Consider the following 22,531-nt stretch of genomic DNA (forward strand, 5'->3'; position numbering starts at 1 on the left):
TATTTTTTGTTCCTACTATGAATGTCAGTAACATTATTCAGTACATCTTTTTTGTGTTCAACAGAAAAAAAGTATTCAGTAAAGTTTAGAACCACTTGAGTGTTAAGGTATTTTTTGGGTCATTAAATTGGTCTATAGGCGTCGCAGTGCAGTAGGTAGTGCTGTCAACTCACAGCAAGAAGGTCGCAGGTTCGATCCTCGACTGGGTCAGTTGGAGTTTCTTTGTTAAGTTTGCATGTTCTCTCCATGTTGGCGTGGGTTTCCTCTGGGTGCTCCGATTTCCCCCACAGTAAAATGACATGTAGTACAGGTGAATTGGGTAGGCTAAATTGTCCGTAGTGTTTGTGTGTGAAGGAGTGTGTGTGGATGTTTCCAAGAGATGGGTTGCAGCTGGAAGGGCATCCACTGCGTAAAAACGTGCTAAATAAGTTGGCAGTTCATTCTGCTGTAGCGACCCCAGATTAGTAAAGGGACTAAGCCGAAAAGAAAATGAATTAATGAATAATTGGGCTATATGCACACTGACTTTTAATTTTCAGCCAGGCAGCCCAAGGGCTTCCGTTAAACTGTCTTTCCATTACAAAATTGTCAAATATAAGATCTGATTTCATTAAAAAAAGCAATCTTCACTGCCTGTTAGATATGATATAAAGTGGGTCTCAGATCGGACAAGAAGCACTGCATTAGATTCCATTTCCCCCCACCATGTCTTTATAATATGACAGTTTATTTTACCCCAGTATTTTCAATGGAATTTCTGTGCTAGCCTGTTGCTGACGGGGTTGGTGGTTACAACAGTCTTTCATCTAGTTTTACCCTTGAACAACTAAATGATTGCTTAAGTCTATTTAACCGAATGTTAAATACATTATGACATGGATGCTGAAAAAAACAACCTTGTGAAATTGAAAATAGTCACATTAACCTTTCACCGGTAGTTTATCGTTGGCTTTAAAACTCCAGCTGTGCATAAAGCCCATTCACACTGATTACCATCAAAACCGGTAAATGCCAAATAAATATATAATATTACTTTAATTAAAAAAACTATATTACTTTTTCTTAACACTTAGCAAAATAGCTGAATTTAATTCAGCTATGAGGGGAAATATGAGTGAATATGCATAAACACACAACAAAACAAACTAATTACTTAATGAATAAAAACACATTAGTGAATGTGTGGAAGCATACACAAAAACACCTAGACAACTTTTAGATGACTACATCTTTATATTAATTTATTTCGTTTCAACATACAGAACAACATGAATAATCACTCTGTCCCAAGAGCATTTATTTTTACAAAAGCCTTATGTACAGATAGAAAACATCCCAGTGACACATAAATAAGTCTATATATGTAGCAAACAGACAGTAAAATAAACACTGTCAGGTTGTGGTGTAAATAAATTTGATTATTGGCACGTCTACAGAGGAGACATGATTAAAAGAAAACTCCTCTTCAATGCATATTTCTCCTATTCGAAAGACCACGTCAAAGTCAGGCACAGAGATCAATTTCTGCTGGCATGCATTGTCCTGGCAGGAAATAAATTAATTCTTTGGAGAAATATATGTATATACCAAAAAGTCATAAACACAATGTTCTGTCATGAAACTCTATCCGCTTGTTAAGTTGTGATGTAGGAAATACTGTTTCCGGGTCCAAGCCCCTACTCATTTGAACTAAGAAAATATTAGTTTATGGTCACTTTTTAGTCCTATCACACATTAAAGGGAATTTTATAATAAATCATGCTGTACACAACCATCTCTGGACTTTCTGCATTACAAATACCAACATTTTACCAATTTAAAAAATTTATTACTTTTAGGCCAACGGATATTAGGCATGGATATTTATATACTGTGATTGTGATTTTCGAAGGTATTATATCATTTTGTAAATGTTTATTATTACCATTTGTCGAGTCTCCCCATACAGTTTGATAGAGTGCTTGGACCCGGAAGCCGATTTGCAAGACGTCACACTTAACAGGCGGATTGGGCAGGCCCATAAGTTCTATTTTTTTCCAACTGCATGATTGGTTGCTGTCCCTTCATCAGCCAATGAGCTTGATCCTCAATATTTAAATACTTCAGTGTCATTTACATTAGCATTCTGCCATGCATTTACTTCTACCATCCTCCACCTGTGTATGGATCTGCTATAGGAGGTTTATGTATGTTATGTTTGCAGCAGAAGCGTTTTACATTCTCAGACAGTATATGTTTGTGAAAATACTGGCAGTATAGACCATTTTAAGGGATGCAAACAAAAGCAATGGTCTTATTGTATTTCCTGTTTTACATTTTTCATTTCTATAGCTTCTGAGAATCCAAAAAGAGCCACATATTGATAATGTTATGGCGGCTGTTTTAACATTAAGTTATGATTAAATTGCCTCTTGTTACAGTTATGAAATAATTTTATAAGCAGGAAATGTTCATGGGCCAATGACATGACCACATTGAAATGTTCTAGAAGTACAAGCTCTGCACCAATAATCATTGATTACAAACGTTTCCATATACATATAACTATACTCTCTTCAAACGTTGTCATGACAGAACTGAATATATCAGAGGGCATTGTCATATAACTTAAAACACACACAGACACAAATACAGACACCCTTTCTCCTTAAAAGTGCAATTACTGTACTGATTAGATGCCTTTTAAAAACAAAAAAACTGGATTATATTGAATATTATGCCCCTAATTTATTGCAATAACAGAATAATTTCAATAAAATGTGACCATAGAGCACAAAACCAGTCATAAGTGTCAAAATTTAGGAAGAAAAAATAAGACCTGAAAGTTAAATAAATACGTTTGCATATGGATTGTTAAGAAAAGACAATATTTGGCAGAGATACAACTATTTGAAAATCTGGAATATGTTAAAAAATATAAATACAATGTAAAACAAATCTATAATTTTGACCCATATATATTTTTTACTATTGCTAAAAAACCATGCATGCAACATAAGACTGGTTAAGTCATCCACGATCACTTATATGGTTCAATATTACATCCTTTTATAGTAAAGTGTTCTGAGATGAAAACCATAGCAACATACGGATGATCTTTGAAATATTAACAAACACTGGATATGAAATGTGCAGATGAAACATTCTAAAAAAATAAAGACATATGAACAGAAAAAAGAGTGTTCTGTGTTCATCTCTCATCCTCATACATAAAACACACCAGTCAAACTTGTGGAAAAAGAAACCCAATCATCAATGCACTTATAGGAAGCGAGCATTTTATCCTGGGTAATAGAATTTAGAATAAAAGCTGCATTTTAAAATATTAAAAACGATAAATCTCTCTAAAGCTGTTTGCATGTATGCACTGAGTCAGCTGTGTGGTTAATCTTTCCTGAAATGTTTTGATCCAAGGCCTTTTTTATAATTCACGTTATTATTATTGCACTCTTGTCCTCTTACTTTCCTCTTCTGCATTCCTCATCTCTTCTCATCTCCCGGTATGAAATAGGGGTTTTCATGACCCACCAGATAAGAGTACCGTGTAGGGTTCGGGTCTTTAAAGGTTCTCATGCTATCTGAAGTGAGATCATACGAGCCCGTCTAAGGAAGAAATGAAAGGTCATATTAGCCACACAATCAAAAACACAACAATCCATAAATCATAACAGTCTCTTTTTACAATACCAGCATGCAGGACAAATCACAAAACACTGCTTAAAAAATCCATGCAAAGCTTATGATGGCATGCAAAAAGTCCAAAACAGATCAAAATCAAGATGTCATGCAGAGAATAATAGCAATTTACCGCAGAACCAGAATGTATGTAGTGGTGGTAAGTCCATCAATCACACAGAGAAAGGAAGAAAATAGAGGAATATTCCTTACAGGTTAAATACAGCTTAAAGGGACAGTTCACTAAAAATAGAAAATCTGGACCTTTTTTTACCGACCAATCTCCTGCGGAAAAGCTGATTGACAGGTGGTAGTTTGTGTGCAACTTATCTTTATTTATTTATGATTTGTTTATGGGTAAAAAAGACCATGAGAGTCAGGTAGCTGAAACGGTAGGCTACAAAAATTCATTTGTTCAGAATTAATTCATTATTCATGAATAATTAATTCACCTCTGCCTATGACGACGATGCCATCGTCCATCGGAATGTTTCACATTAGACATCGTATGATGCCAAATTGGTCAACGTCACCCAACCCTAGTTTTTATAAGAATTTACAAGTTGAAACTTGAGGATTACAGTTGAAACACTAAAGTCACTTGGAATGTTTGACTATATATATATATATATATATATATATATATATATATATATATATATATATATATCTTGTTACCTTATAATTATAAGGTTCTATCTGAATTTTTTGTCAAAATTGAGATATTGACATTCTTATCAAATGATAACTTATTAACATTATGGGATGTTTTTTATAAGTTGTTTACATTTTAATGTTTACATGTTTTTTCTTTTGGAGAAAGTCTTATTTGTTGCATTTCAGCGTGGACAAAAGCAGTTTTTAATTTTTAAAAATTCATTTTAAGGTCAAAATTATAAGCCCCTTTAAGCTATAATTTTTTTGATAGTCTACAGAACAAACCATCGTTATACAATAACTTGCCTAATTACCCTAACCTGCCTAGTTAACCTAATTAACCTAGTTAAGCCTTTAAATGTCACTTTAAGCTGTATAGAAGTGTCTTGAAAAATATCTAGTAAAATATTATATTATAAGTATATGTACTGTCATCATGGCAAAGATAAAATAAATCAGTTATTAGAGATGAGTTATTAAAACTATTATGTTTAGAAATGTGCTGAAAAAAAATCTTCTCCCCATTAAACAGAAATTGGGGAAAAAATAAACAGGGGGCAAATAAATCTGACTTCAACTGATATATATATATATATATATATATATATATATATATATATATATATATATATATATATATACACATGTATCGTTTCAAGACCGGTGCTGTTTATGGAGGACGAGGGGAAAAATTTTGTATTCATCAAAAATATCGTAATTTATGTTCTGAAGATGATAGCAGGTCACATGAGTTTGGAATGACATGAAGATAAATAATTAATAACAGAATTTTCCTTTATAGGTGAACTGTCTTTAATTGAATCACTCTCAGGCCATCCAAGATGTATTTTTTTCTGTAGTAGAACTTTTTTTTTTGGCTTGTTTCTTTTTTTATGTGGTCCTTATTAAATTCATAAAATGTAAGTCGGTGGCCACCAACACCTAATTTTTAGGTGAACTATCCTTTTAATTTAATAACTCTCAGGCCATCCAATATTTTTTTTTTCTTTAGTAGAACATTTTTTTGTTCGTTGTTTTATTATCATTTATTTTGTTCTTGGTAAATTCATAAAATGCAAGTCAGTGCAGTCCACCAGCACATTGAAAAAAACAACAAAACAAAAACATATACAAGCAAAACTAAATGAAGGTTCCAGATGACACATCAATTCCTCATGGTATGAAATGATTGATCTGAAGTTTTTGAATGTATGGTTATTGAAATGGCTATTATTTCATTTATTTTATTTATCATTATTATTTCAAAAATTTCACTTTATAAGACATCAATGTTTCACCAGGAACCAAGGGTATTCCATTTGTCCCCCCTATTTTGTTGTCGCAGATTTTGCAGATAAATATCATGCTCATCTTTGATTGCATTTTACAGATAACCAAGAGCCAGGACTTCAACGAAGTTACCATTTATGTTAAGAATTGGTAAGCGTGATGTTTTTACTGAAGACAAAAAGTTGCCTATATCTTGAATGATGTGAGAGCAAATTAACATCCAATTTGTACTTTCGTCTGATCTATCACTTCATGTCATAGTTGATGTTGCACGTGTTATTTTGGTAACATCTGTGCTGCAGAAAGTGCTCACTTAACTTTAAGTTGTATTTAACTCAGAACATGGGCACCAAATTCCCCCTTAAGGCAAGTCAGTTCACTTGGTGGCCATATTCAGAACAGCCATTTAGTGTTTTAATGTATTGTTTTACTAACACAATTGTCTCTTTTTTACTACAGAATTACAGCCCATACAGTATGTTGTGCATTCATATATATCCAAGTCTGTCTCTGCCTTGACGCAAAAGAACACACATTAACAGCCCATGTTTTTTCCATCGAGTCGGTGACTTACCTTTCCTCCAATCTTCTAGTGTTTGGAGTGAGGAGGAATCATGTCGGGACACAAACATACACAACGACCACGATACGTGCACAAACATACACAGAGAGAGGTTTTTTATGAGCTAACTTGAATATCCATTATGTATGCTAAAATGAACATTTAAAAACAATAAAGTTTTAAAATCTACTTATAAATAGTTGTATAGTATGTCATTACTATTGTCTTAGCTTCACACTTAAATAATGTTTCACACAAGCAAAAGGCCCTTTTTACAGTTTGAGTGGCCTTGTTGAGATTCATCTACTTAATGAAGTTCAGTCAATCACTCAAAATGTAATAATTGATTCAGTTAGAAGGAGATTGTTAGCAGAGTTCAGCTTGACAGACGGAGTAAAGATTTGGAGATGAGCTTGAGTCTGATTGAACATTATGTTTAGGATTTGTTAGTGGTGTTACTATGTTAGTATGTGTCTATCCTGAAGCTGCTTGCATGTTTAAAATACATGAAGGGTTTTTTAATACTTGAATAAATTGAACTGTAACTTACAGTGAGTTCATTTCTACAATTAAAAGCACTATAAAAAGTCAAAGTAAAAATTGTATATTAAAATTATATATATATATATATATATATATATATATATATATATATATATATATATATATATATATATATATATATATATATATATATATATATATATATATATATGATTTTTAATTCAATTTATATCTTCATACTGATCATAAACATTTGGGGTCAACAAACTGTATTTTACATAAAAAAAATACAGTATACGCAATAATGTGTATGTATAAGTAATCACTTTTTTTGTTTATCTAGATCAGGGGTGCTCAATCCTGTTCCTGGAGATCTACCTTCATGTACAGTTTAGCGCCTACCCTGATCACACCCACCTGAACCAATTAATTAGGACCTGAAATCCACTTGATAATTACAGACAGGTGTGTTTGATAAGGGTTGCAACTGAAATCTGCAGGAAGGTAGATCTCCAGGAACAGGATTGGCCAACCCTGATCTAGATTCATAATTTATTGTTTTGCGTTTGTATTTATTCATCCATTCAATTTCTTTCGGCTTAGTCCCATTAATCTGGGGTCGTCACAATGGAATGAACTCCCAACTTATCCAGCATATGTACGCTTACGGCTGCAACCCATCACTGGGAAACATCCATCCACACTCATTCACACACATACACTATGGACAATTTAGCCTACTCAATTCACCTGTACCACATGTTTGTGGACTTGTGGGGGAAACCGGAGGACCCGGAGGAAACCCACGTGAACATGGAGAGAACATGCGAACTCCGCACAGAAGCGCCAACTGACCCATGTGTTTAAATTAGTATTTTTATTTTATTAAAAACAATTATGATTATATAACTTGTCCAAGTGACATGTTTGTTAATCTTTCAGAGTAAGGTTTTGTTACAACAGTTACAGCAGATTTGGTCTATCTTTGAGCAATCGTGAGCTACAGTATAATCAAAAGAGAAATTTAGTGTCATGAATTTCTTCCAAGTTAGAAATTAAATATTGTCCTTTACGTCATTTCTTTTGCATAAAATAATAAAAAGTGTCTAAAATGTGTTATCAATGTTGAAAAAAGTTATTCTGCTTAATATTTTAATAGCAAACTGACCCCAAACTTGAGAATGATCTTAATAATTCTTTTATAACATGATTAAATAAAACTAAACTTAATTTCACTTACTAATATATAACACTGAATGACAAAATCAGTCCAGACTATTTTTGGCAATAGTCAAAAGAGCATTGAATGGGTCAAAATTCTATGTTTTTTTTTTTCTTTTATGCCAAAAATTCTTAGAATATTAAGAAAGATCATGTTTTATGAAGATATTTTTAAAAAGTGGTTGCTTAAAAGGTGGTTGTCTCAACATTTAGAATTTTTTTCAACCCTCAGATTCCAGATTTTGAATAGTATCTCAGTCAAATATTGTCCTATCATAACAAACCATACATCAATACACAATTCATAAAGCCTCAATTTCAAAATAAGTGACAATTTTTCCCCAGGGTCACAAATAAGCTTTCCATGAATGTGTGGTTTGTTAAGACAGAACAATATTTGTCCAAGATATGGAATATAAGTGTTCAAAAAATCCAAATACTGAGAAAATCGGCTATAAAATTGCCATTATTGCCTATGAATTGCAATTAAGTGCACTTATATACAATGTTTCTTTTTCATGTGACCTTTTCTTTATGTAATATCCTAATTATCTTTGGCATAATAGAAATTATGTACTTTACAATGTATTTTTGGATATTGCCAAAAATGTACCCATGCAACATAAGACTGCTTTTGCTCTCCAGGGTCACTTATTAATATTAACTTTATTAAATCTTTCAATAAATCATTATTTAAAAACTCACTGTAAGCTAAAGATAAGTACACCTAGAACCTTTAACAGATTTACATCTCTGAGGTTCTATTAAAAGGGGATTCTCACCAATCCATTACTGTGCCCTTTCTTGCCCATCGCTTCAGACATCTCCAGACTGTTCCCAGAGACATCATGGCTGGAGGTGGATGTGAGAGTGGCACGGGGGATATGGCCGACCTCTTGAGAGGTCCAATGGGTCCGGTAGTCCCCAGCAGAGTAGGGGCTGCTGAAATAATTGATGTCTGGCTTCTTCCTGCAGAAAAATCAATAATACACACACACAATGTCAACAAATGTATATTCCTTCTCAAGCACAGAAAAAAAATGCAGAGACATTTAAATCTACCTCTCAAAAAATCTTACCTCTTGCAGATGTAGATGATAGCTACCACAATCACAATGAGCAGAAGACCCCCTAATACACAGGCCACCACCACCAGAGCCAACAGAGAGGCTGTGCAGAGAGACAGAAAGCATTAGACATACGTACTGTACACATACAAAGTCATTGATAAATGAACAGATACCTCTAATGAATTGTGTAAATTAAAATAACTTTAACCCCATAATGCATTAGAGTTTTTTTATTTATTTATTTTTTGATCAGAGCTTCTTTTTCACATTAAAGGCATATTTCAAATAAAGGGAACACATTTTGCAAATGTTTTAATATTCTCAAAATATGTATGTTATTTTAATAATTTTAAGAGGTTTTTAATGCATTTTTTTTGTGTTTTGCCCTGTGGTCATTTTAAACCCATGGATTGTATATAGTAAATAAGAATTACCCATTTTTTCTATTATATTTGTGGCAAAAAAATCCTAATATGCTTTTCTTTAAACTTATTTCAAGAGCTCACACTTGTGGTGACACTGGTGCTTGATAAAGTGTTTGGCATGCTGTCCTAGGAGAGAGCCCTGAGCTCAGAAGATCCTTGAGCCCAGGGGTCCCTCCTGTTTAATCAAGAAAGAGAGGGGAGTCTGAGCTCAGGTCTCAAAAACTCCCCTGAATTGAGCTAAGAAAAAGGGCAGGAGTCAGGGTGGATGGAGGGATTCTTCAAGACAAAGGCCCTGTTTACATTAATACATTTTAGTTTTAAAACGCATACGTTTTGCTACGGTTGCTCCCTCCGTCCACACTACCCCGAAGTTTTCATGCCCTGTTTTGGAAACGCTGGTGAGATTTTGGTTTTAAAACCCTGCTGTTCTGTGTCATTGCGGATGGGGAGAAAAGGAGACATCTAAAAACTATCCGACTGGGGATTTTTCCTCAATATTAAGAGCCTAAAGTTCAGTCTTGCACACTTTCATCAAAAGATCCAACTTTACAAGTTTGACATGAAAAACAAGGTGGTTTAGGCAAGAAAATTGGGCTATTTATGAGTGTTTGGATTTATCTGATTGGAATATCTTGCAAGACCAGCCGTGGTCAATCATAAGCACGTGATCCTTTCAAAAATAGGTTATAAATAAACTTCACTTATTTTTTGGGACTGGATTTTGTTGATAAAAAATGCTGACAAAAATATGCACACCAATGGTGATTGCAGCTAAAATTTCTCCATTAAAATAAGTTATTTTGCTTTGAGTTTGTTTTGTTAGGACATATTTTTTAAAAACTGTGCTGTCTGAACAATCAGAACATTAATTCCATTCAACCCAATGTTGTTAATACTGGTAATTCTTTGATTGCATGTTTTGCATGTAAAACAAATAAAGTCAATAATATATTCAAAAAAATGAACCAGTAATGATTTGTTTTAAATTATTGTTTTATTATCATTTATTTTAAATGGTCCATGTGTTTTGTTTAAAATGTTATTAACAGGATTAATATAAAATCACTAAATGTATTATTAATAAAAAGGTGAGAACATTGTCACTTGTAAAACTTGTAAAAACATTTTTTAAATTAGTCAATTTGAACAAGAATTTGCTGATCATAATCATTATTTTTAAAAATATTTTTTACTTTTCTAACTGCCTCACCAAGAAAAAAAATTGGATTGCATTTTGTAACTCCTAATGTCGCTAACACACTCAATGCATTTTTCCCCAACACATCCATTAATTTCTAAAACGTTAACCTCTACCAAATGGTTGATATGTTGGTTTAAAATAAAAGTGCTGTAAATAATACATGTACAGTGAAAAGTCTCAAAATATGAAGTGTAAGACCAATATATATATATATATATATATATATATATATATATATATATATATATATATATATATATATATATATAAAATCTACATAAAACATTTCTGAATACTACATCATCTTTACTTTTTGGAGTATGCCATAAATTATTTCAGATTCTCATTTAACATATTTTCTTTTTTCTTTCTTTTTTTTACAACAAAGTCAAAATCAAGTGTATTAGTGCAACAGGATTATGTTTGTTTGATTTATCTGTAAATCAACAATGCTGTGTGTTTAAACTATTATTTTAAACAATCATTCTTTAAAAGTCATTATTTAATGGCAATATTTAAAACAGTCAAAATATGGTCAACCATTTGGTAGAGCAGGAAGTTAAAGGAGTATAACAACACATTGTGGAATTGTGAAATAGTATTTTATAGTAACAATTTGAATGCATTGCGTAGGTCGTCATCTTAAAAAGCAAGAAATACTGTAATAAAATATATATATCTTACAGTCATTACAGTTGAATCCAGAATATCCAAACGAACATCTGTTTAAAGACAATAAATAAATATAATGAAGCATCTTCACATATATAAAACTGTTGCAATTTTGACTTGACACAAGAGGGCAGTGTTTTCTCGTATAAATAATGAACACATTAGTTCAGTTCGTAACAGAAGACAACTGGAATTACTGAAACATCTTGTTTAAAGTATGACTGTGAGTATGTGGTTATTATTACTTATACAGTAGTCATCACAAAGTGGATCAAAACAGTTTTTCAATATCGCCCAAAGACTAAAGTGATTGATGTTCAATAGTTTTAGTCCAACTTTGATGAAAAATCCACTTTAAATGTTGACTATACCTAAACAAAAACTGCTATACTAATGTCTTATAGGTTGCCCTATATATTGACATCATGACTTTAACTTCAACTCGTCTAGACAGAAACAAACTTGACACTGGTATGTATTAAAAAAAGAATGAAATTCTACTCACGGCACACATTTATTTTCATATGCTTTGGAGCCACTTGGGCAAGCTGTGAAAAAAAAAAGACAGAAAATAAACCGAATCAATTGGTGAAGAGAGTAGAGTACATTATAAACACTGATGTCACCAGATCAGGATTAATATGTGTGTTGCCATGGCAGAAACCACGTCAAACTCAAAGGTCAGCAATGAATATTATATGCAAACATAAACATACATGGTAGCTCATGTGATTTTTTATGCAGTAATAAAAACTCACCACTGCAGCTTTTGATCTGGTAAGGACTGCGGATGTAACCAGTTACACAGGTACAGATGGCAGACCCATCTTTAGTATTACACACTGTAGTTTCGGTATCACAAGGAGGAGGATTTTGAGCACACAGACTAGTTTCTAGAAATAGACAATGATAAATAAATGGAGCGCAGTATACATATATTAGATATTTCATCATAAGAATGCTTTCTCTGCCTACCATGCAATTAAAGGACTTGTAATGTAAAGTAATAGATTTATGTCCTAAAAAGCTACTGTAAATGGACGACAAAAAAAAGCCATTGGTGTAATTCCTTGAAAACTGAGATGTATGTATCTGAAAGTTGATGTATGATTTGTTAGGAGAAAATTTGGCCGAGATACAACTATTTAACGGTGAAGCAGTGGCGCAGTAGGTAGTGCTGTCGCCTCACAGCAAGAAGGTTGCTGGGTCGCTGGTTCGAGCCTCGGCTCAGTTAGCGTTTCTGTGTGGAGTTTGCATGTTCTCCCTGCCTTTGCATGGGTTTCCTCCGGGTGCTCCGGTTTCTCCCACACTCCAAAGACATGCGGTACAGGTGAATTGGGTAGGCTAAGTTGTCTGTAGTGTATGAGTGTGTGTGAGGATGTTTGTGTGGATGTTTCCCAGAGATGGGTTGCAGCTGAAAGGGCATCCACTGTGTAAAAACTTGCTGGATAAGTTGGCGGTTCATTCCGCTGTGGTGACCCCGGATTAATAAAGGGGAATGAATGACAACTATTGAAAAATCTAGATACTAAGAAAATCACTTTTGAAGGTATGCAAATTAAGTTCTTAGCGATGCATATTACTAATCAAAAATTGAGTTTTGAGATATTTGCCTTAGGAAATTAGCTTAATACTCTTTACTTAATATTCTAATGATTCTTGGCATAAAAGTAAAATCTATCATTTGAACTCAAACATTACAATGTTTTTAGCTTCAAACCAGTTTTTTATTATTCATCTTTGATGGTCATGTCAGCTTCTGAAATGTAATTTAAAAATGTAGAATGATTTTTATGTTATCTAAAGAGAAAAGTTTTGAGAAGTTGAGATAAACTATGGTTTTAGACGTTAAAATATCAAGCTATGACAGTTTTACTAAGCTATGAAAAATTTACACATACATATTTTAAATGGATCATGATGGTGGTGAATCTGTTGTTCACATAGGATTTATTCTGAGTTAATGTCAAGGGGATAGTTCACATTAAAATTTTAATTTGTTATTTAATCGCCTCAAGTGGTTTCAAACGTTCCATCAAAATTAAAAACTACGGAAATATTTTTACAGCTTTCTTCCAAAATATCACTTTGTGTTCCACAGAAAAAGAAACTTATAAAGCTTTGAAACAAGAGTGAGTAAATGATGGAAGCATTTGTAATTTGTGTGAACTACCCCTTTAAGATATAAATAAATGTACTGTGGTGTAAAGATTGATCAATGTGAAAAACATGAGTATGTGCAGCTGTATTGTATTGCTTCACTTTTTGGGTATCAGCAAATGGTGGATTTTTTCAAGACACTCACCACTGTATTGTGCACCAGCAAGAATCCCACAATTTGTGTTATTGCACTGTTGTATAGCAGTAGTTATGGCAGATGAAACTGATTCCTGGGTGACTTGAGAGTTGGGCTCAAAAAGCATGTTAACTGTGGCCACTACACTGCCAGGCCTGGAAACATTTACAACGATTAGGAAATTTGAATACAATCTTTTAAGAGCTGTGTAAGAAATGTTTTAAGTGCCACTTACGTCAATTTAATCACTGTACAGTTAATGTAGTTTTTCTGGTTACGCATGGCTCCATTTACCTGTGATGAAAAATGAACAGTGTTGATTTCGAATCTATGAGACTAAAAGACATGAAACAGGGCATGGACATGATTGAAATATTTACTTTGGCGTTCCTATGTCTAGTGAAATTTTATTGCCATGGCTATTACATTTTTAAAGTCTGCCCTGAAGTACATAATACATTATAACTTTTCTGCAGAATATAATTTACAATATATTCATTCTTTATGAAATTATCTGAAATAAAATAATGCAACAAAAATATAAAACATATTGAAGTAAATATAATTGTGCATTAATAATTCTGCTGTGGAAATAGTGGCCAGCATAAATGAGTACACACCTCACACATCTCCCTTTAAATAAATACTTTCTATAGGATGCTATTCAATAAGACACCTGTCTGTATGCATTATAATAGTCAATATCAAAGCTAAAACTGGTAGACATACAGTAGACATATTTGTGTTATCTTACAAAATTAGTTTGATGATTTAAAACATTAAACCATGAAACATAAAAAAAAAAGAAAGAAATCAGTTAGGGGCAAACACTTTTCGCACCATTATATATAATATATTATATACAATACATTATATACAAAAAAAAAAAACTACCACGAGACCACAATAATTAATTAATTAATATGGTATAGAGGCTTTTTTGCAGCCAATACAGCATCAATTATTCTTGGTAATGACCTGCGTGATGGACAGAGGGAATTGAGCTATTCTTCTGGCAGAATAGTGGCCAGGTCACTACGTGATGCTGGTGGAGGCAAACTTTTCTGACTCCCTTCTCCAAAACACCCAAAAGTAGCTCAATAATATTAAGATCTGGCGACTGTGCAGGCCATGTGAAATGTTCAACTTCACTTTTATGTTCATCAAACAATTTTGTCACCAGTCTTACTGTGTGTATTGGTGCATTATCATCCCAATACATGGGACCGCCTTCAGGATACAATAGGTGCGTCCCAAATGGCAAACTATAGTGTGAGTACGCATTCACGCTGAAAACTCTAAAAATGATAAGTGCACTTTAAATACCAGAATGATGGACTTATTTAACTATTAAAACATGCACTCAACAGCCGCTGCTTTGCTCAAGTAGCAGAAGGGGCGGAGCTTTCAGGCACTTATGTTGGATGACTTGGATTGTGAAAGCAAAATTCTTCTACGAGAGTGATTATACCGCCTCCCAATGGTGAATGCGGTTATACTCAGGGCAATTTTATAGGGTGGTTTTGTCATTTATTCTACTAATTTGGCAACCGTCAAACGTCATCAGGGAAATGGTTTGAAATTCAGCTTCGGTAAAAAAAACATTAGTGTTCTATTTTGGATGATACTACATACATATACTATACTGTTGAATGTGTTAGTGCATAAGTGCATAGAGTGACATTTAGGATGCAGCTAATCTTTGAACCACTGGACATGGTCCTCCACAATGGTTTGGTAGCCTTTGATGCAGTGATGCACCAATGTAGCAGAAGTATTGGGCTTAGGGAATGCCATGATATTGCAGACCAAACAATCACTGATTCACCACCATCCTTCACTCTGGGCATTCAACAGTCAAACACATTTAAATCTGCAGTGAGTTGGGCAGCTGTGGTTATATGTTTTTTAAATACAATCCGGGTTAACAACCGGACATCCCTTTGAGACAGCTTCCTCTTGCAATCACAGTTACTCCTGTAGGATGTGGTTCATCCTTCTTGGTGGTATGCTGAGATTACCCTGGATAGCGTTGCTCTTGATGCATCACAAAGACTTGCCGTCTTGGTCACAGATGCACCAGCGAGATGCGCACCAACAATTTCTCCCCTTTTGAATACTGTTATGTCACTCATAATGTTGTGTGCATTGCAATATTTTAAGCAAAACTTGTTCTCTGCTAAGTAAACCTTCACACTCTGCTCTTACTGTTGGAGTTTGCAACCAATGAAGATTGGCTGGTCAAATGTAGCCATGAAACCTCAAAAAAAATGTACATTGTCCAACCCCTGTATATATCTCCATATTTACAAATATTTTTACAAATATGACATACAAATTATTTTAAGTTTTTGTAAGTAATGCAAGTTTGTAACCTACCGCAGCCATGATCTCATTTGCAAATTCCTGAAATTGAGGTGACTTGGGATCATTCATGGCATCATCAAAAGTGCGGTTCACTCGTAGGGAACTAGCAAAGGTTTTAGCTAGGAAAAGAAAAAGTTACACTTACAATTTTTGTTATGTTCCTTTCATTATTGAAACATGGCATGGACATAATTGAAATATTTACTTTCACGTTCCTATGTCTAGTGAAATTTTATTGCAATGGCTATTACATTTTAAAAGTCTGCCCTGAAGTACATAATACATTATAACTTTTCTGCAGAATATAATTTACAATATATTCATTCTTTATGAAATTATCTGAAATAAAATAATGCAACAAAAATATAAAACATATTGAAGTAAATATAATTGTGCATTAATAATTCTGCTGTGGAAATAGTGGCTAGCATAAACCACACCTCACTTTGTCTCCTTAACCAATCACCTACTTCGTAAAATGTATTTAAGGCAGACCAGCCCTCTAGCGCTGTTCGTCTCGTTCTTTAGAACCCACCCTCCCCTCCTCTGTTTCCTTGCTTCCCATTCACAACCCTCTCTTCACTCCTAGGTTGAATCGGGGGTTCAATCAGTCTACCAAAATATTACAGAGACGGTACCCTGACTCTGAGTCTCTGGGCATCATCGTAGGATGTCCGATCAACCTACCTACCTGTTCAATGTTTATCCTCTTATTTCCCCTCCCGTTCATTCCACTGTTCTCTTAACATCCCCTTCATCCCTACAATAAAGTCTAGCTCAAAGTGTGGCATGGTTTATGCTGGTGAAATGCAACTTAAAATAAGAGTGATTCAGTATGATGGCCCCATGTGAGGACAAATAGGGCAAGTGAATGAAAGAGGCTTGACAACAGGTACTTACTTTCCACACAAACATTATTTAAAAGAACAGTTCCTGCCAAGCACTGGCAGACGGAGTTCACACAGACACTGAGGGATGGACAGGGCACTGTAGGACAAGTACCTAAAAGGGGGGAAAAGGAATGGAACTCAGTGTTTATGAATGTGGGACATATTAAAGCCATTTATGTACAACACTGCATGCACATATTTGAGAAGTACACGATCACATTCATTCAAACACACCTGGTGTGGTGGTGTTAGTTGGGTTAGTAGTAGATACGATGGGTCCAGTTGTTGAGTTGGTTATAGGTGGTAGAGTAGTATTTCCTGGAGTAGATTGTGGTGGTGTGGTAGCATTTACTGTTGTATTGCTCCCTGGTGTAGTAATGGGTGTTGTTGTAGCATTTACTGTGGTATTGCTCCCTGGTGTAGTAATGGCTGGTGTAGTAGCATTTACTGTTGTGTTGCTCCCTGGTGTAATAATGGCTGGTGTTGTAGCATTTACTGTTGTGTTGCTCCCTGGTGTAGTAATGGCTGGTGTTGTAGCATTTACTGTTGTGTTGCTCCCTGGTGTAGTAATGGGTGGTGTTGTAGCATTTACTGTTGTGTTGCTCCCTGGTGTAGTAATGGGTGGTGTTGTAGCATTTACTGTTGTGTTACTCCCTGGTGTAGTAATTGTCGGTGTTGTAGCATTTCCTGTGGAATTGTTTCCGGGTGTAGTATTGTGTGGTGTAGTAGCATTTACTGTTGTGTTGCTCCCTGGTGTAGTTATGGAGGGTGTAGTAGCATTTACTGTGGTATTGTTTCCTGGTGTGCTAGTGGATGGTGTGGTAGTATGTACTGTTGTGTTGCTCCCTGGTGTAGTTATGGTTGGTGTAGTGGCATTTACTGTGGTATTGCTCCCTGTTGTAGTAATTTGTGGTGTAGTAGCATTTATTGTGGTATTGCTTCCTGGAGTAGTAGATTGTGGTGTAGTTGCAATTACTGTGGAATGGTTCCCGGGTGTAGTTATAGGTGGCGTAGTAGCATTTACTGTTGTATTGCTTCCTTGAGTGGTACTTTGTGGGGTAGTAGCATTTACTGTTGTATTGCTCCCTGGTGTAGTTATGAGTGGTGTAGTTGCATTTACTGTGGTATGGTTCCCGGCTGTAGTTATGGGTGGTGGTGTTGTAGCATTTACTGTGGTATGGTTTCCAGGGGTAGTAATTGGTGGTGTAGTAGCATTTACTGTGGTATGGTTCCCGGGTGTGGTTATGAGTGGTGTGGTAGTACTTACTGTTGAATTGCTCACTGGTGAAGTAAAGTGGGGTGTAGTTGCATTTACAGTGGTATTGTTCCAGGGTGTAGTTATGGGTGGTGTAGTAGCATTTACTGTTGTGTTGCTCCCTGGTGTAGTAGTGTGTGGTGTGGTAGCATTTACTGTGGCATTGTTCGTTGTTGTACTGATGTGTGGTGTGGTAGCATTTACTGTCGTATTGCTCCCTGGAGTAGTTTTGGGTGGTGTAGTAGCATGTATTGGTGTGGTCATGGGTGGTGTGGTGGCGTTTACTGTTGCATTGTTTTCTAGAGTAGTTAAAGGTTGTGTAGTAGCACTCACTGGTGTAGTCATGGATGGTGCAGAAGTGTTACCTGTTGTATTGTTCTCTGGTGTAGTTAAGGGTTGTGTAGTAGCAATTACTGGTGTAGTCATAGATGGTGCAGTAGCATTCCCTGATGTATTGCTTTCTGGTGTAGAAATGGGGGGTATAGTAGAATTCACTGGTGTAGTCATGGATGGTCTAGAAGGACTCTCCGTTGTATCATTCCCTGTTGTAATTAAGGGTTGTGTAGTAGCATTTACTGGTGTAGTCATGGGAGATGCAGTAGCGTTCCCTGTTGTATTGCTTCCTGATGTAGTTAAGAGTGGTAAAGTAGCTTCACCTGTTGTAGAGTTCCCTGGTGTAGTAATGGGTGGTGTGGTAGCACTCCCTGTTGCATTGTTCTCTGGTGTTGGTAAGTGTGTGGCTGAGGGTGACGTCGTGGCATAGTTTGCTGTTGTATCGTTACCTGATGTGGTTTGGGTGGTAATTGTGACATTGCTTGGGGTTGTAATGGATGGAGCAGTGGTGTAGCCTGGTGAGCTAATGAGAGGAGATGTGTAATTGCCACTTGTAGTGTGGGGTAGAGATGTGCTGTTGCCTGACTCAGGGAAATGAGTAGTTGTGCTGTCCCCTGATGCAGTTACAGGATCGGTTGTTGCATTCCCCGCTGTAGGTTCAAGTGGACTTGTGATGTTGGCTACAGGTGCAGGTGAAGTTGTGGCATTTCCTGATGTACTCACTGATGAGCTTGTAGCATTAACTAGTGGATTTGTGGATGAGCTCGAAATGCTGTCTTGAGTAGATGAGAGTAGAGAAGTGACATCACCACGACGTGTTGTCAACAGAGCTGAAGTTGTAGCACTGTTTGGGAATGCTGTACTTGTATTCCCAGATGGAATGCTTGGTGCTGTTGGCCACAAATACATAATTAGGAACACTTAAAAGGATAACTGTATAAGGACATGGGTCTCTATTTTAACGATCTAGGTGCAAAGTCTAAAGCTCATGGAGCAAAAGCATTAAAGGCATGTTGGAATCCACTTTTGCTATTTTAAGGACGGAAAAATACGGTTTGCGCCACGGCTCATGCTCTAACAGGGTTGTGCTTATTCTCTTAATGAGTTATGGGTGTGTTTTGAGCAGAACTAGCATTAAACCAATCAGAGTCTCATCTCCCATTCCCTTTAAGAGTCGGTTGTGTCATGCCATGGCACATTTGCTATTTACATGGCGGACTTTGTTAGTGGAAAAACTGAATGCTTTACTAGTGAGAAAATCTGACCATCTGCAGTGCAAAGACAAAGAATAAGCCTCCTCCATTCGGCCTCTTTCTCTTCACTCCTTCACTTTTAGGAAGGAAACGGTGTTGTACGAATTCCACTGAAGACATTCACTAGCCTACACATTTAATTTTACTTGTTAAGCACAAATATTTGTTTAAAAACTATTTCTCAATTCAGTTCTAATTTCCAGCAACGAATACATGAGCAATAATAATGAAGTGTGATCAAAAAACTGAGTTATATCCAAACACACATCCTATGCCTCATATGGTCCAAAACACGACAGGTGGACAAATCTAAGCTTGTTTTTATTAAAACAAATATAAATTTGCATAGAATTAATAATAATAATAATAATAACAATATACAAAAGCAAGTTGTCATGAATAAACTGGAAAAAGCCCCCCAAGATAAAGATACAGATTTAGTGGCTTTTATATTTATGTAGAAAATAATACATTTTGTAATTTTTTTCTGGTCCATTCTAGACCAGCAGATCCATGAGTCCACAAAGCGAGGCAAATGGATTTGCTATTTAAACAACGTGGTGCAAAATGGGAAAATTAGGGTTGCATTGTTCTGAAAATAGCAACACATTGCACCAAACACATCTTGCTCCTTATTGCGCCGGGTGTATGATAGGGCCCATAAGGGTTAGTTCACCCAAAAGTGAAAATCCTGTTATTAATTACTCACCCTAATTTTTTGCTAATCCCCTAGACCTCCATTCATCTTCACAAATGAGGATATTTTAGATGAAACCTTAAAGCTCTCTCAACATATATTAAAAAGCAATTGTCATGGGATAAGGAAACACGATGTATAAGCACAAAGCAATCCATCTGACTTCAGTGGTTCAACTGTAATCACAGGAACTTCCAAGAACAAAACTGTAAAAACAACTTTGTTCGCCAGTGTCTTCTGTATCAGATCAGAGTGTGTTTACTATGGGCTATAGTAGTGGCAAAACATTTGTCCACCCTAACAACGTAAGAACGAAGATATAGGTAAACAGAGAAGTATTTATAGTTTTTTGGCACACAAAGGTGTTTTTAAATATTCGTATGAAGACAATTGAACCACTGAATTTACATGGAATGTTTAGACAATGTTTTTAGATCCTTTTCTGGACTTTAAATGTCTCGAGACCAGTAGTGTCTATGGAGGATAAAGGAGCTCTCGTATTTCATCTAAAATATTTTGAATTGTGTTCTGATTAATGAAGGTATCCGGGGATTGGAAAAACATGAGGGTGAGTAATTATTAATATCATTTTCATATTTTGATGAACTAACATTTAAACAATGTAAATAGAAAATCTTTGTCCACCCTAACACTTAAATCAGAGGCACTGACTTTGTTGTTTTTGCACTGTGTGTGTCCAGTGACAAACTAAAAGGAGCTCCCCCTCAAAACACCAGGGCAAAAAAAATGTTCTGTTTATTGCTGTTCTAGCTGAGTGCTTGTTTTGAATAGTGTCAAGTCTAAAATAAGTGTAATAATCATTATAATTCCATCAATGTCTGGCATAGGATTCCAAAAATCTCCTAAAAAAATGCAAAGAAACTGTAAGTAAATTCGTTTTTCAGCATACAATATGAGGGTGCTTAAACCTGTTCTTGGAGGGCCACTGTCCTGCAGAGTTTAGTTCTAACCCAAATTAAATACACATGAACCGGCTAATAAAGGTAATTGTTCTGGAGCTTGTTTGAGTTACACTCTGCAGGACACTGGCCCTCCTGGAGCAGAATTAGACATTCACGATCACTCTCATTCACTCATTAATTCCCTGCTTTAGCAGGCGTTGCCACAATGGAATGAACTGTCAATTACTCTGTTTTACCGGTAGATGTTTTAGCCTTCCTGCCTCAACCCAGCCCTAAGTGAGCACATCTCGTGAAATACCCATACGCTCTCTCATTCACAAACACATACTCATGTCCAATGTAGTTTATTTAAGTCACCTATGCCACGTGTCTTTGGACATTTAAGTTTTACCACTTCCAATTACTACTCATAATTAAAATCTAACTTGATTTTGTGATTTGGCTCATGTCCAGTTTCCTTACATAGAAAAGAGAGGATTTATGCAACTCAGACTTTTTCTGATTAAGTACACCCAACGCAATCTCATGGAAATGTGTAACTTTTTGATTTAGGGGCTAAATTGAATGAATTCGTACAATTTAATTTAATTTAATTTGTACAATTTAGTATGATTTGCTTATCAACCAATGACGGTTGGGTTTAGGGGCAGGGTTGGGTGTCACGCCTCCTTTTTAAAATCATACATTTTCGAACAACTCAACTGGATTCTTATGAATTAGCCACTAAACTCATAAAACGTAAAGTACTTACGTTTCCTTGTGAGATCAGGCTGGTACACCTATATAGATTTCTGGAGAGAGCAAAATACGTCCCAGGAGCTGATTTTATAACACTTTTTGTTATCGCAAATCAACCCGAGGTCAATGTGTACGCTTTTTCAGATCTCAAATTTCTTTCGCAAGTCCTATTCGTGCCTGCTCTTTTCACGTAAATCCACAAGACGCCGCTGTTGTCTGATTTACTGACTGACCGATCCCCCACCCACCCGCTTCCCTAAACCCAACTGCAGTATTTTAAAGAGCAATCCAGAATTTTTACCATTGTTTTCAGATTTTACCACATTCTTACCCTGTTATTTACTTGTTTATTTAATTTTTTTGGCTTCTGTTTTTGCCAAACAAAAACATTTAGGAACCGTTCTTCATTGGACTCAACCCTGTTGTCGCGATCAACTCCGCTCTGCGTCTCAAGTCCGTCAACATACTAGTAACAGTGGAAAAGCCGTCCATACAGAGATAA

The 22,531-nt window shown here is 35.5% G+C and overlaps 1 protein-coding gene across 9 annotated transcripts in view; it reads right to left on the reverse strand.

The window, feature by feature from the left end:
- Nucleotides 1-1,213: 1,213 nt before the first annotated feature.
- si:ch211-198m17.1 overlaps nucleotides 1,214-22,531 on the reverse strand; it is a 38,127-nt gene continuing 16,809 nt past the window's right edge. The window contains exons 3-15 of one of the 9 annotated variants that reach the window (XM_087244986.1): nucleotides 17,065-19,308; nucleotides 16,841-16,942; nucleotides 15,953-16,059; nucleotides 13,809-13,867; nucleotides 13,583-13,728; nucleotides 12,036-12,170; nucleotides 11,783-11,825; nucleotides 11,290-11,327; nucleotides 8,989-9,079; nucleotides 8,692-8,878; nucleotides 6,197-6,211; nucleotides 4,128-4,214; nucleotides 1,214-3,603 (exon numbers count right to left, since the gene is read on the reverse strand). In XM_087244986.1, coding sequence (XP_087101112.1) covers nucleotides 4,173-4,214; nucleotides 6,197-6,211; nucleotides 8,692-8,878; nucleotides 8,989-9,079; nucleotides 11,290-11,327; nucleotides 11,783-11,825; nucleotides 12,036-12,170; nucleotides 13,583-13,728; nucleotides 13,809-13,867; nucleotides 15,953-16,059; nucleotides 16,841-16,942; nucleotides 17,065-19,308 — 3,209 coding nt within the window. In that variant the 3' untranslated portion in view covers nucleotides 1,214-3,603; nucleotides 4,128-4,172. Of the gene's footprint in view, nucleotides 3,604-4,127; nucleotides 4,215-6,196; nucleotides 6,212-8,691; nucleotides 8,879-8,988; nucleotides 9,080-11,289; nucleotides 11,328-11,782; nucleotides 11,826-12,035; nucleotides 12,171-13,582; nucleotides 13,729-13,808; nucleotides 13,868-15,952; nucleotides 16,060-16,840; nucleotides 16,943-17,064; nucleotides 19,309-22,531 lie in introns of those variants that run through there. The other 8 variants (XM_087244993.1, XM_087244990.1, XM_087244987.1 and 5 more) reach the window with 8 other exon arrangements.

This window comes from Danio rerio, chromosome 3 (assembly GCF_052040795.2).
Source record: "Danio rerio strain M-AB ecotype USA chromosome 3, GRCz13ab, whole genome shotgun sequence".
In the NCBI taxonomy this organism is placed as follows: domain Eukaryota; kingdom Metazoa; phylum Chordata; class Actinopteri; order Cypriniformes; family Danionidae; genus Danio; species Danio rerio.